Below are 13,409 nucleotides of genomic sequence, written 5' to 3'. Positions count from 1 at the left end.
CAAACCAGCACAAATGTTACATCAAACCGATTCAGTGTTTTGAAATACTTTTAATGAGATACTAGACGAAGCGTTGGAGTAACATACTCCAGCTTTATGATGCTTATATTAACACAACACCGTCCCTTCCCCATTTATACCTTTCCCTTATTTTTAAGAAAGACAATTTTGTTTAATAGTTATTTCATAGTTATTTCACCACTCTAAAGCTATTCTGAAACCTTAGAGTAAAGCTGCAATATTCTGCGTAATAGCAATTTTTACTTTAATTCACCATTAAATTAGGAAGATATGTACTTTGTATTTTTAAAAATATTATTGCAACTGTAATAAATATTAAATTATTTTAGCTGCCTTATGAATATGCATCGCAGTACCAGATTTAATGTTCTATAGATTTATTTCATCTATAGAACATTCCATAGATTTTCATTTTAAATTATTGTGCTAATACCGTGACACCATAAAAAAGCAAGTTCATCATACAGCAAGAATCTTATATTGATCCAAACATTTTTGGGCATCTGAAGTACACTTATATGCAGATGACACAGTTATCTGTAAAACATTTTCATGTCTATTTTTTATATGTAGCACACATTTGGGATTGATTTACTTAGCCTGGTGACAGCAACGCAGGTCCTCTACTATTTTTTATTACTCCAGTTAATATGTGGACTGATTGGTTGTCAATCTCTGCCTTGAGTTTAAGTCTCAAGTATCTTGACTTCTTGTTCATGAGTGACAGTAGAGTGGAACAAGAAATGGGGAGACAGATTGGGGCTTTATCTCCAGTAATGCTCCGGTTTGAATGAGTTGAGCCAAAATCAAAGCTCTTGATTCATTGGTCCCTCTGTGACCCTCACCTGTGGTCATGAGAAATGGGCCGTAACCAAAAGAACAAGACGCCAGGTACAAGTGGATCCACTTGTACCAAACAAGCTTTCTCCGAAGAGTGGCTGGTCCGGGTGTCAGATCAGGAGACAGACCTGGGCGACTTCATTTGGAGGTTTTCCGGATACGCCACGCCAGGAGGAGACCCTCGTAACAAGATCCAGAACTTTCTGGAGAGACTTCAGCTCATTCTGGAAGATCCCAAGGCATTCCAAGTCCAGGCAGGATTGGAGGAGAGTGACGTCTAAGGATCAATCCTGGACCTGTTGCTTCACGACGCGATTTTAGATAAGCGGAAAACAATGGATGGATGGATGGATGGATGTTAATTACCATGATTAGCATAATCTTGTGACGCTGTGACTTACAGCACCATAAGAAACGTACTATTAGCATACAAAAACAACAATCCGTGATCAACAAATTATCAGACTATAAAACAGCTTGCTACCATTTATTTTTATAGCCCCTTCTTCCCTCTTTTCCCTTAGGCCCTGCCACTTGCCAAGTTTCATAATTGTTCTTAATCATCCTACCTGATGAAATATATATATATATTTGTAATTTTCTTTACCTTTTGCTATTGAACCTTTCTTTATAACACAAAAACAAAATAAGCAAAAAGAAAAGAAAGAATCTGTTAAACTAGGACTCCGCGGAGGAAGAGATGCTTTATCTTAATTCCTTCTAGCTAAATAAAGGCTTTGACATTGTTAATATATTGACCTGAAAACTGCTTTCTGAGGCTTTTCTAGGGACTTCCATCCTCAGCTCTTTTTCAAACCGCCTCAAGGGTCTTGGAGAGCAAGTCCCAGGCCCTGACAGGTCAGAGGTCGCTCCCTGACAAAAGGTTCCCTGCTCTGGGTCGGTCGTGGTCAAGGAAACAAAAGCAGTGAAGACCTGCATTAGACAAACAACTGTGGTGGCAGAGTGACAAGACAGAGGGATGGCGACGGGTTAGGGGAGAGGAGTGCAAAGAGTGCACTGAAAAGCTCTCTCAAACACTGACACACCCATGCACACAAACACACGCACTCTCACACAGGCAGTTGTGTAAATTTTGCTTCCCTGCAAGCTTTGCCAGATTTTTAAATTAGCCAAAACTGTTGCCTAAGCCCTTAAAACAACTTAGTCAAACTTTCTCAAGATGGAAAGAAAAAAAAAATCTCAGTCTCTCATTGCTTGTCTGCACCGCGTGCTGGTTGAATAAAAATCACTGACACTGCGTTAACTTTGGTAGAACAAAAAACCTGATAATTTTTTTTTTTTTTTGCTCCGATCTGTCTTTTAACAGTGCCCTAACTTGTTCCTCTCCCCTCCCCCATCCTGCTGCTGTCTTTCTCCTCTCTTTTTTCATCCAGCACCATTGATCATGCATGCAGAAATTTAGCACGCCCAGCCGCGGCTCAAGCCGGGATAGGTCGGTGAGAGCGAGGCCCTGTCCTACATACTGATCTCTCTCCATGGTCCACCAGGCCAGTCACACACTCCCCCTGACCCTGCCCCCCGCCCTCTCGCCACACAAACACCCTGCGGTCCTTCTCAGAACCGGCACATGCACGGATCATCATGTGGTGCTGGGAATGTTCACTGATCCCAACTAAAAACTTTCAGTCAGGTGCTGAAAGTAGGAGATTTGGCGTGGATAGGGGTGGGGGGCTGCTCATTTTAGCTCCTCAAACTTACTGCACACATACAGTCTGGGTTTGAATTTAGAGGGGAAAAATGTTTGGGTCTGACATCTTTCATTTTATCTGGTCCAAGAATAACAGCCATAACTATTACAGACAGCATTATACAGCCGAGTCCCAGAAGGTGAGGTGCATGTTGGAACTGCTCAGCTGAGCCTCACTCTGAGCTAAAGCTGCTAGCCTGCCACTTAGCCGCTTGGTGCAGCCTGTCACATGGGTTATTGAGGGAAATCGGGTTTAGGTGGAAACTGAACCGTGGTGAGGTGAGCGGATGAAGGACTGGGTGAAGGATGTGTAAAGGTGGTCACAGCTATTTTTAGGAACGACGAGTGATGGAGGATGAACAAGTGATCACTGCGACGCAGTTGGAAAAACATCATCCAACAAATACTTGATGCCACTCTGCTATCACACAAGGCCGAACACATTCATGTCAAATACTATATGATCACTCAATACAATCGATCCTTACTTATTGTTAATTTGACTTTTTGCATTTTAGTGTCTTGATTGTTTTAATTTGGGAACTTATGACTAGTTGTGTAAGAACTCATGCTGTTTTATTTTGATTGTATCGGACTTAGATCACGGTGCCTCTCTAGGTGCATTGTTTTGTACTGCTTTTGAAATATCAACATTACAATAAAATGTTGTTTTTTTGTTGTTTTTATTTTCTTGTACAAGCACTTTGAATTGTCTTTGGCTGAAAGGTGCTATATAAGTAAAGCTGCCTTGCCTTGCCATTATGACTGAAATTTATAACCAAATGGCTTCCCACAAAAATCAGGAATGCAAACCTTTTGCTTTATTACATTACTGTGTAGAAACTCTTGACTCACTCAACTGATCAATTTTGCTCTTTTCTCTCATGTGGCGAAGCTGACTGAGTCAATTTCTGACTTCTTATGAGGTTTTGTTTCCTCATAAGCTGCCCATCCTGTAGTTAGAACCAAGGTAACAAAGCCTGCGCCTCTACTTTTAATCAAAAAAAAAGTTGATACAGAACATGCTTGACACATGAAAGGTTTGTTTTATTTTTCTTTGAAATGCTAATTTGCATTAAAAAACATTTGGATTTTCTGTAGTTGTTTCATGCATCATGCTGCGGGATTGCGTTTCTTCGTGAGGAAGGCTGTAGCCAGAGCTACAAATAAATGCGTTAGACCAAACCGTCTTAACATTTCTGCAGAGGCCAACATCCATGGTTCCGCTATCTCTGAGTAGCAGCCAATCAGTGCCAAGGAAATTGCATGCCACTCCACGGTTGGCTTGTTTGCAAATGCCTTCCAATAGTAAGTGCAGTAGCATTGCTCTAACGTATTCCATTTTCCAAAGCAAATGTTTTCTCCCTGGAAAGTTGAGATACTCTGTGAAAAAATACACAAACAGATGAATTTTTTCCCATTTAATTTGGAGTTGCGTTCCACAGAAAAATCGATAAGTAGTGAACTGCTAATTTGATGCATGAAGAAACCATCCATGCAATAAGAGTAAGTTTTGCTGTTTTGCAAACGAGTGGAAAGTGTTTTACAAGCATGTAAAAAAGCAAGACTATTTTCCTCTTCTGTATTTATCCTGTGAAAAACTTTTGGTGTTCAGGCATGGCCCCAGGTCGATAATTTAAGGGAAGCTGGCTGACTGGCTGGCTGCATGGGCAAATTTGTAAAAAAAAAAAAAGTTTAGGTCTCATATTGATAATGCTGCACCTTTTAATGCGATTTTGAAGAAAATATGAGAAAGCGAGGACAAAAATCTGAGGTTTTTCCAAAATTTGTGAAACTTTGGAAAAACGATTAGGAAGGCTGCTAATAGGCCAGCAGTAACGATGTGTGGTAGGAGTTTCCAGTAAGAATGCTTTGTGTTTTTATGTGTGAAAACGTTCTGTTGTACTGTTGTATTCATATTTCAACTGAGCAACTGAGGGTTCCACATTAAATTCTTTTATTCCAATGACAACAAAAAAATCTAACAGAACCGTCTGGGAGAAAGAATTACAGTCTGATCAAACTAAAGACATAGTTTGAAGGTATGTTTGGGTCAGAAACAGCAATCCACATGATTAAAAATAACGCTACGCTAACTGTGGAGCATGTTGGTGGCAGGGCCATGCTCTGGGGTTCCTTTTCTTCAGATGGAGCTGAAGTGCTTATCAGCATGGACGAAGCCACAAATATCAGTCAGTTTTCACCCAGAAACACTCGGTTGTCTGTTTCAATGTTAAGGTTCAAGACGTTTTTGTTTTTCTGGTTCTTTGTGAGCACAAATGCGCATCGAAACAGCAACAGAATGACCTCACCAAAAGACCCCTTAAGGCTTTGGACAGGACATGTCCTCGCATCCTCTGATAAAAGCAGAGCACTGTTTCGAGGTAGCTGTATGTTCACAGGCTGTGGGATGTTGATGGATCCCAACCAAAGACTCCTGGATGCTAAATTAAATCAAAAAGGTGCTTTAACAAAGTGTCACTTGAATGATTTGAAGAATTATTTTTAAGGTTCCCTTTGGCTCTGATGGCCTTTATTTGAAAGTGTTAGGAGAGGAAAATAGGCAATGAGAGAGAGGGAAGACGTGCAGCAAAGGTCAGCAGGCCGGGTCTCAAACCTGCGACGGCTGCGTCGAGGACTGAGGCCTCCCTTTGTGGGTGGTGCTTAACTCCTGCGCCACCAGAGCATTCCCGATTTGAAGAATTTTGAAATGATTTTGCAGCTATCATACGGCAACTTTATTTATTTTTTTAACCACCTGACCTCTCCAGACTGTTTGCTGCCTTTTACTCAATAACCACTCTCCAGCAACCCTGCAAAGAGCAGCAGATATAGATAATGGGCAGATGGATGTATTCCAATGCACATGTTTTGATTTTGTTGAAAAGTAAGGAAAAAAAAAAGTTCATTCAAAGGGTTTGAAAATTATTTGCCATACTCTTGTTTTTGAGTCGTAAAAACCTTAAAATCTGATGTGATGGAAAGATAAATGGAGATGAAAGGCAATCCTGGAAGAAAACCTGTAAAACACTGGAAAATACTTGAGATGTGCTTTAAATCCAGTCCTTTTAATTTGTTAGATCTCTAAGCTACTATAAGCTTGAGCTATAATATAGAGAAGAATGGAAAAATATTATGTGTACATTGAAATTTAAGGTTGTAATGTGACTGTGGGAATACTTTTGCAAGACACTGTAAATAGTTAAGAACACAGTCATGTGAAATTAATAAGAAAAAAGAAAAGTGCATATTCATTCATATGAATAAAATGCACAACTCTGGGTCAAAAACAACCAATCAGAGCAAGGGGGAAGGTCTTAGCACTGTCAATCAAGCTCATGTACATGCTGAGGAACTGTTTTATCTGCTGTCACCGGTGGATGCGCTGACTAGCTTGAGCATTCACGGCAAACTCTGGTGTGGAGAACGAGCTATAGCGTGAGAGAGAGAGCAATCAATCAATCAAGTTGATTGGTATGGCATATTTGAGCAACAAGGCAAAACTAAAGAGTCATACAAACATTACAGTCACCAATTTGAGAAACCAGTAAGAAATATTGCATTTTGTCAAGTGGCATTATCAAAAACATCTATGCGCATCATATATGGTCAATGCAAGGGGGAGGCACCTACACAGGAGAGATTTACAGGTCTAAGGCCCTCCTCCTGGCTCTGATTGGTTGTTTTTGACCGAGTATTTCTGCCTTATTGACTGTATAGGACCATGCTATTATTATTATTATTATTGTTATTGTTATTATTATTTTTTTTTTTCTAAAAGTAAAATGCAGTTGTTGTATATATATATATATATATATATATATATATATATATATATATATATATATATATATATATATATATATATATATATATATATATATATATATATATGTCCTCCATTTGCTAATTCCACTAGCCTACAGGTTACCGAATTGACAGAGGACACTGTGGGTCCCGCTCCACTTTAATGGACCATGCTGCTGTGATCAGCCAATGACAGGAACGGCGGGGAAACACTACAGAGGGAGCGCCACTGGCAGCATGAACACAGCCAGCCAATGTGCGGGAGGGACGGGGCAGAGGAAAGGGGAGGGGAGGTCTGAGGCTACGGGAGAAACTGAGGTAGAGGGCGGAGTTTCTCCCTGAGCGCGCCTGCATTCGTGTGTTTCCTCACTCACCCCTCCTCTTTTCATCCTCCCCCACCCCCACCTCTGCTGCCCCTCTCCTCCCCCCACCTCCCCTCCCTCTTCGTCCTCCACCTCCTCCTCCTCCTCCTGCTGCTGCTGCTCTCATCGAGCCTGCCCGCCCCTGAGTCTGGAGCAGCAGCAGCGGTGGAAGCCTCACTGCCTCTCCTCGCCTCACCAGTGCGGGAACCACAGCAGCAGGAGAGCAGAATGGATACGGAAGGGAGCCAGAGCAGCCTGTCCTCCGGCACGGACAACTCCCCCCACGACCCCTGGTAAACGAGCCGGTCCGGAGCGCCGCCGCTTTTGCTTTTTCTGGACCCGTTTTTGAGTTCACCTTGGACTTTAGTGGAGTTCCGCGCCGAGACAAAAGACGAGCACGCTGCGTGTGTGTGTTTGTGTTTGCGTGTGTGTGTGTATGTCTGTGTGCGTCTCTCTCTCTCTCTCTCTCTCTCTCTCTCTCTCTGAATGTGTGTGTGTATGTGTGTGTGGGATGGATCCACTCACCGGAGGAGACACAGACGCACCGCTTCTTTCCGCCTGCCTGCCTCCCTTCCTCCTCATCCTTCTTGGTTGTTTATTTCTTGCGGTGTTCCTCCAAATGGCCACGCTGCAACTTCTCCGTCATCCCTGTCTTTTATTATCACCATTATTATTTATTCCTCCTCCTCTGGGGGATTATAACGGCCCGGCCGGCCGATGGGTGACTTCGCAACATGGCCGATGCTTTCTTCTTTACTTTACTGATGCTAGATTACACAGAGAACCCCTCCAGATTTGCTCATGAATGTGCTGGGGAAGAGGCGCTTTGTGCTGTGTGACTTACATGCGGCTTGTGTTTCTCTCATTCAGCAAAATGTTCATCGGGGGTCTGAGTTGGCAGACAACACAAGGTGAGCTGTCCCGCTCTCTACTTTAACACTGTCTAGATGAAACAACCTCCTTCTCTCTCTCTCTCTCTCTCTCTCTCTCTCTCTCTCTGTGTGTGTGTTTGTGTGTGAAAACGCGCAGCTTCCATGCTTCTTGAAGTTGCACAGAAAGCCCGTGTACAGTTCAAACACAGAAAGGCTGCTGTTCACCGAGGATCAGCTCTCAGGATTTAAGACTTGCAGAGACGCAGGAGATTAACACTGGAAATCGTGCACACATACAACTAGACTTGTCTGCCTGCCCCCTCACCCCTCACCTCCCTCACTCCCTCTTCTTTTTTTTATTTTTCCCTCCCGCATGTGCGCTCGTTTGCGCAGTTAATAACAGAGGATTTCCACCTCTATTAAAAAAATAAATGAATACGCACATGATAAAAGTTATCGATTATTCGGAGGCAAAGCCGAAGTTGTGCGCCTGCTTATTCCCACGCTCCTGTTGTTGTTTTTCCCTCTCATCGTTAGCATTTATTCTAGGAGACACGCATGCTCACGGTTTATTCTAGTTAGCCGTGTTATTATCCCACAGATGCTGCTGCTCTAAACCTGCAATCTTGTTTTTTTTTTTTTTTTTTTGTTTTTTTTTGTGGCCTTCGCTGTAATCTGGGAGGTCTGGAGGGACGCAAACACAACGTGGTCCACCCCGACCCCATTGTTTCCCTCCGGCCACCCCAGCTACACATGTGTGTGTGTGCGTGTGTGTGTGTGTGTGTGTGTATGGGGAGGGAGAAGTTGTACCCCTTCCTGAGTTTATTTAACAGTTTGCTGTCCTCGTTGTCTTCCGCAGAAGGCTTGAGAGAGTACTTCTGCAAATTTGGCGAGGTGAAGGAGTGCATGGTGATGCGGGATCCCGTTACCAAGCGGTCGAGGTAAGAGGGAAAGGAGGCGTGTGCGCCGCGCCGTCCTATCACTGGATGCCTCATGCCTGCTTTCCACGCTTATTCTCCAGGGGCGCCCCTAGAAAGTATTTGAACGGGGGTGACCCGTTCAAATACGGGTCCTGTGGGCACGAGGAGCTAGTTGATGCAAAAGACATAACATAATTTTATATATATGCAGAGTTGGGTAGTAACTAGTTATGTTTACTTGATGTACTTTTAAGAGTATTTCTCTCACTATGCTGAACTTTTTACTTTCACTTATTATGAAGTACCGCCTCTCTGACTTCACTAAAATTTCTGGGTGCTTGTGAGTAACTTCAGAGTGAAGAACAAGCTGGTTTATCTCAAAAGCCCACCAGACACACACCTGCAGTTTCTGTTAACGTTTCATAGTTTTTACACTGAAAGAAATTGCTTTTTGTGGTCTTGTTATGATGTTATGTGTATGAATTATTTTGAATTTGGTCCTCAAAATACACACCACATTCACGTCCTTTTAAATTTTGGTCCAGCTGATGATTTTTAAATATTAAATGATTGATCTTATGATCAGCCTTTTCACCAAATACTTTTTTTTCCCCCCACTCTTGAGTAATTTCTTTTTACTACAGCTACTTTGTACTTTTTCTTGAAGCAGTGCTACTCTTACTTGAGTACAGTTTTTGGGTTGTCTACCCACCTCCGTCTGTATGCAACTGTTTAAAACTGAGTGGTTTCACAGCAGCCGAAGCTTCTGATTCTTTTTCTGCTGTTTCTGGAGAGGTCATAGTTTTCCTCAGCTTTGCAGGGAATAATAGCCTGTTGCAGCAGAGTGCTGGTCATCTGGTTAAAAGAGGAAAGTCAACAGGCTCTCCTTCTGCCTATTGCAAAAAAAAGGGGCAAATTTGGCGGTTTAGGAAAATCTTTTTTAATGTGAAAAATTCAGAATTTCCTTAGCAGAAATGCTGATTAATAAACGTGTTCATTATTTCTGAGTTCCTCTATAAAGAGAACTGCAAAGACATCTAATGTTCTGTACATTGAGTGCTTAAAACCCAGATATTGGAACTGGATAATCCTCATTTGTTTTGCTCTCGTTAGAGACAATTTGCTCAAATACTATAAGCAGTTTTTTTTTCTGTATGTTTCTTAACTGCATCAAAACGTAAATCTCCAGCTATTTTTTCTTCTTTTTTTTCTTTAACAATTAACAACATGCCTTTGGATGCATCCTTCATTTTTTTCGGTTTATTGAAACAAATCAGATAATGGTCGCAAATATACCACGACGCATATGGGATGGTGCTGTAATCCTTTATATTTTGGTTTAAATTTAGCGAAACTTTGGTATAAATTGACACAAATATGTCTGTGAAAGAACCTGCAACACTTTTACAGATTCTACATCACTTATCATGTGTTGTAGTCAGGAATCAGGCAGTCAGACCTCAAGGAAAATTATCCATGAAAAGCATGATTGGTGACTCTCTGTTCAAATCACCACATTTAGTAGCCTTAGTAATTATTACGTAGCCTTGTGGTAGCAACAGGGGGAGTGATTGCTGCTAGCTGAAGCTCGTTCTCTAGCTTTTGAGTTCATACTTGTGGAAAATTACTCATATAGGACCCCCTTGGCGGGACCACTGAGGTTCTCCACCAAAGATGGTTGCATGTGTGAGCTTATTTCGTTCCTCTCCTCTTGCAGGGGGTTCGGCTTCGTTACATACGCAGATCAGGCCGGTGTGGAAAAGGTTTTGGCACAAAACAGACATGAATTGGATTCCAAAACGGTGAGTTTTCTATTTTGAAGCGCTTTATGGTTGGCTAACTTTTTCTATCAGCATGTTTTTTATTTTTTTTTTATTTTTTATTATTCTTCCTGCCTCTCTGTGCATTTTGCCTCCCACTGTATGGCTTGTAAAGTTTAGGAGTGCATTTTGGAGCAGCCACCCTTCCCTCCTCCTTCTTCTTCTCCTGTCTGCTCATTTCCCCCCTCCAAATCCCGGTTCAGGGCGCCAACATGAAAGCGTTCTTTCTTGGTCTTCATTGCCATGGTTACCTGGGGGACCTGAATGGGGTAGCGGGAGCCCCTGCTAACACCCCTCGCAGGTTTTATGCACAGCACAGAGCGCACAGAAGTTGTTTCAGCTGAGTTTTAGGGAAGGAAAAAGTTGTTAGCGTTGAGTCCCAACCCGGGCAGATTCAGCTTGTGAGGTCTCCTCTTCAACATGGATGCAACTGTTGAGATTTTCAGGGAATTGAGATGTTCCTGTAAAGAAAAAAAAAAAAGAAAAAAATCCCCCCCTCCTGTACTCATGGAGCATGAAAATTCAAATGTGGGTAAATGGGACAGACCCTTTGCCAGAAAGAAGGTCGTGCTTGTGTTTGGTTTTATTTATAAATATCAGGGGAGGACGGAAAGAAAAGGCATGAGAGGACGTGTGAATCCCAGCGGCTTGCGTCTGGTGTGACTCTGAGCTGCTGACTGAGATTTGAATATCCATGAAGGTGTGAATGTTGCTGTCTTGGTCATGTAGATTGAGTGTGGGAGCGGGGACTGGGTGTGTCTTCGTCAGCTTGAACTCACACACACACACACACACACACACACACACACGCAAACGCATGCATGCACAATAGGATCATTTGAGAGTGAAAACTGGTGGCACAGAGTGGCAGCAGAGCCCAGGGGTGGAGGAAAGGTAGAGTTGGGTGCAGTTGTTGGAGCAAGTCTGTTGCTGGGGGTGACGCCAGCCTCTGGAGACGGTGCTGTAGCAGCACAACCCAATGGGATTCATGTCTCCATAACAACTTCTCAGCTATTTTGCATTAACTTAAGGCGCTGGACCCAGTCAGGCGGCACAGCTCTGACACGGAGAGATAATGTCAAGTCATGCCAAACTTTCACTTTTTATACATCTCATTATTTCAAAGCTGCAGCTTGCAAATATTTGAAGATTTTTATAATTTTTTTCTTTCTTTTTTACAGCCGTTGTTAGATTTATTACAACACGCCTGTTGCTGTGTTCGCTTCAAAGTACTAGGCTCTGAGCAACTGAGTCATATTACCTCTTAAAACTAGGTGCTGCTGAAGTATCTGAAAGTCAGAACCCTGTTTGTGCGTGTTGGTGTGTGTGTGTGTGTGTGAGATTTTGGAAGCTCAGCTTGGCAGGTCGCTGGTGGGGATTAGACGCTGCCCTGTTATAAACCAAAATACTTTGCGGGGATGTAACGATGTGAAAACTGGAGACTCAGCAGCCAATCAGAGATTGGAATTCGCCGATTTCCTCTTTGACCGGCTTTTATAGGCCGGTAATATGCTGAAAAGCTGAGATTTTCTTTTACTTCTCATTAAAACTCCCACTGTTTTTTTTTAAATTTATAAACATATCTGCGAACAGAATGTTCTTTTAGGCCCCAAGCACGGCATAGGAATGTGAGGATATGGATAACCATTATTGTATCATAAATATAGTGTCTTTAACGTTTTTATCATTTGGTAAAATGTGTTAAAAAATATGCCTAAGATGTTATGTTTTGTTTAATTCCTCAAATTTTTCCCATTATTTTTGACTGATCTGAATCAGAAGTGTTCAAGGTGTGGCTTGTGGGCCTTTTGTGGCCCATGGACTGATTTTACGTGAGTCCAAACCTCGTAAAATACCCACCAGCACAGCCAGTGTCCGCAGACAAACTCTGCATAAAACAGAAAATGTTAGGCAGAACCAAAGTACTTATCTTTAGTTGACTAAGTTTTTTTTTTTGCTTTTGGTTTAATCTCTAAGTAAATAGGGCCACAATTTCTAATCGGAAACTGCTACTCAAAATCAGCCCTCGGTCCACCTGTTCCTCAAAGTTCGCAGAATACGGCAACTTTGTTGATAAAACAGAAATCCATGTGTTCTTTTTGCTGAGAGTAGACACAGAACAAAACTTTTGCAAATCCATAAAACAGAAGACAATGATTATCCAAAGTTAGATTATTGCTTAGCGGCTAAGAATAATTAGTAAAAGTCAAAATGTCTTCACATCTATTTCGTACCACAAAACAAAATGCAAACCAGCATCTTTTGCTTTCAGTTTTCTTAGCGGTTTATTATATGTCCATTTGCAGTTTTAATGAGCAACATCCAGGTCTTAGAGTCTTATCGCTTGCATGCAATATTTGGAGGGAGATTATGTTTCAGGTGCAATGCATTCGCACGCTGCATGCCACTGATGTTTTTGATCAGTTGAAAAGCCATTTAGTGCCCTTCATGTCAACACTTTTTATATTTGTCAGTGGTTGAGATGCTAAAGCTCAGAGAAGGGTGGGGTGTGTTGTTAAAATGAAAAACATTGTTGCAATATTTAACAATTATATACCAATTACAGGTTTTGTTGGGCATCCATAAATGATGTGAATATTGTACCGAATTACTTGTACAAAATGCATGAAAAACAATGAAACTAAAATGAAACACTTATTTCTGAATATTCAAGATATCAAATATAATTGGACTAAACTAAGTTAAAAATTAGAAAAGTAGTCGGTAGGAGCAAATAAGTATCTTGATGGTATAATCTAAAAGTCAGCTTAGCTTATTTGGAGGGCTGTATGATCAACACAGCATTGCTCTTTCACCACCTATTGCTGTGGACTGCTGGACAGATGGCTTTTTTTTTTTGCTTGAAAGAATGACAGATTTACCTTCTTGTAAATATTTTTGCTGTATGGCCTCGGGAAGGAGCCCCACACATCACTCTGCTGCTGTAAATAGGTTCTGTAAAATGCAGTTCTAAATTTAGCGGTTGTTAATTTTCTATTTCTGACACCAAAGCCGTTTATTTTACAGCAAGAGGGTTAATGTTTTGCTTTTTGGTTTAA

At 41.7% G+C, this 13,409-nt stretch overlaps 1 protein-coding gene across 1 annotated transcript in view; it reads left to right on the top strand.

The window, feature by feature from the left end:
- Positions 1-6,860: 6,860 nt before the first annotated feature.
- LOC122834443 (RNA-binding protein Musashi homolog 1-like) overlaps positions 6,861-13,409 on the top strand; it is a 35,466-nt gene continuing 28,917 nt past the window's right edge. Inside the window, exons 1-4 of the mRNA XM_044122886.1 lie at positions 6,861-7,031; positions 7,609-7,649; positions 8,470-8,551; positions 10,248-10,332. Coding sequence (XP_043978821.1) covers positions 6,967-7,031; positions 7,609-7,649; positions 8,470-8,551; positions 10,248-10,332 — 273 coding nt within the window. The 5' untranslated portion in view covers positions 6,861-6,966. The remainder of the gene's footprint in view (positions 7,032-7,608; positions 7,650-8,469; positions 8,552-10,247; positions 10,333-13,409) is intronic.

This window comes from Gambusia affinis, linkage group LG07 (assembly GCF_019740435.1).
Source record: "Gambusia affinis linkage group LG07, SWU_Gaff_1.0, whole genome shotgun sequence".
Taxonomy (NCBI): domain Eukaryota; kingdom Metazoa; phylum Chordata; class Actinopteri; order Cyprinodontiformes; family Poeciliidae; genus Gambusia; species Gambusia affinis.
The sequence above is the reverse complement of the archived record's forward strand: the minus strand, read 5'-3'. Positions and strand labels throughout refer to the sequence as shown.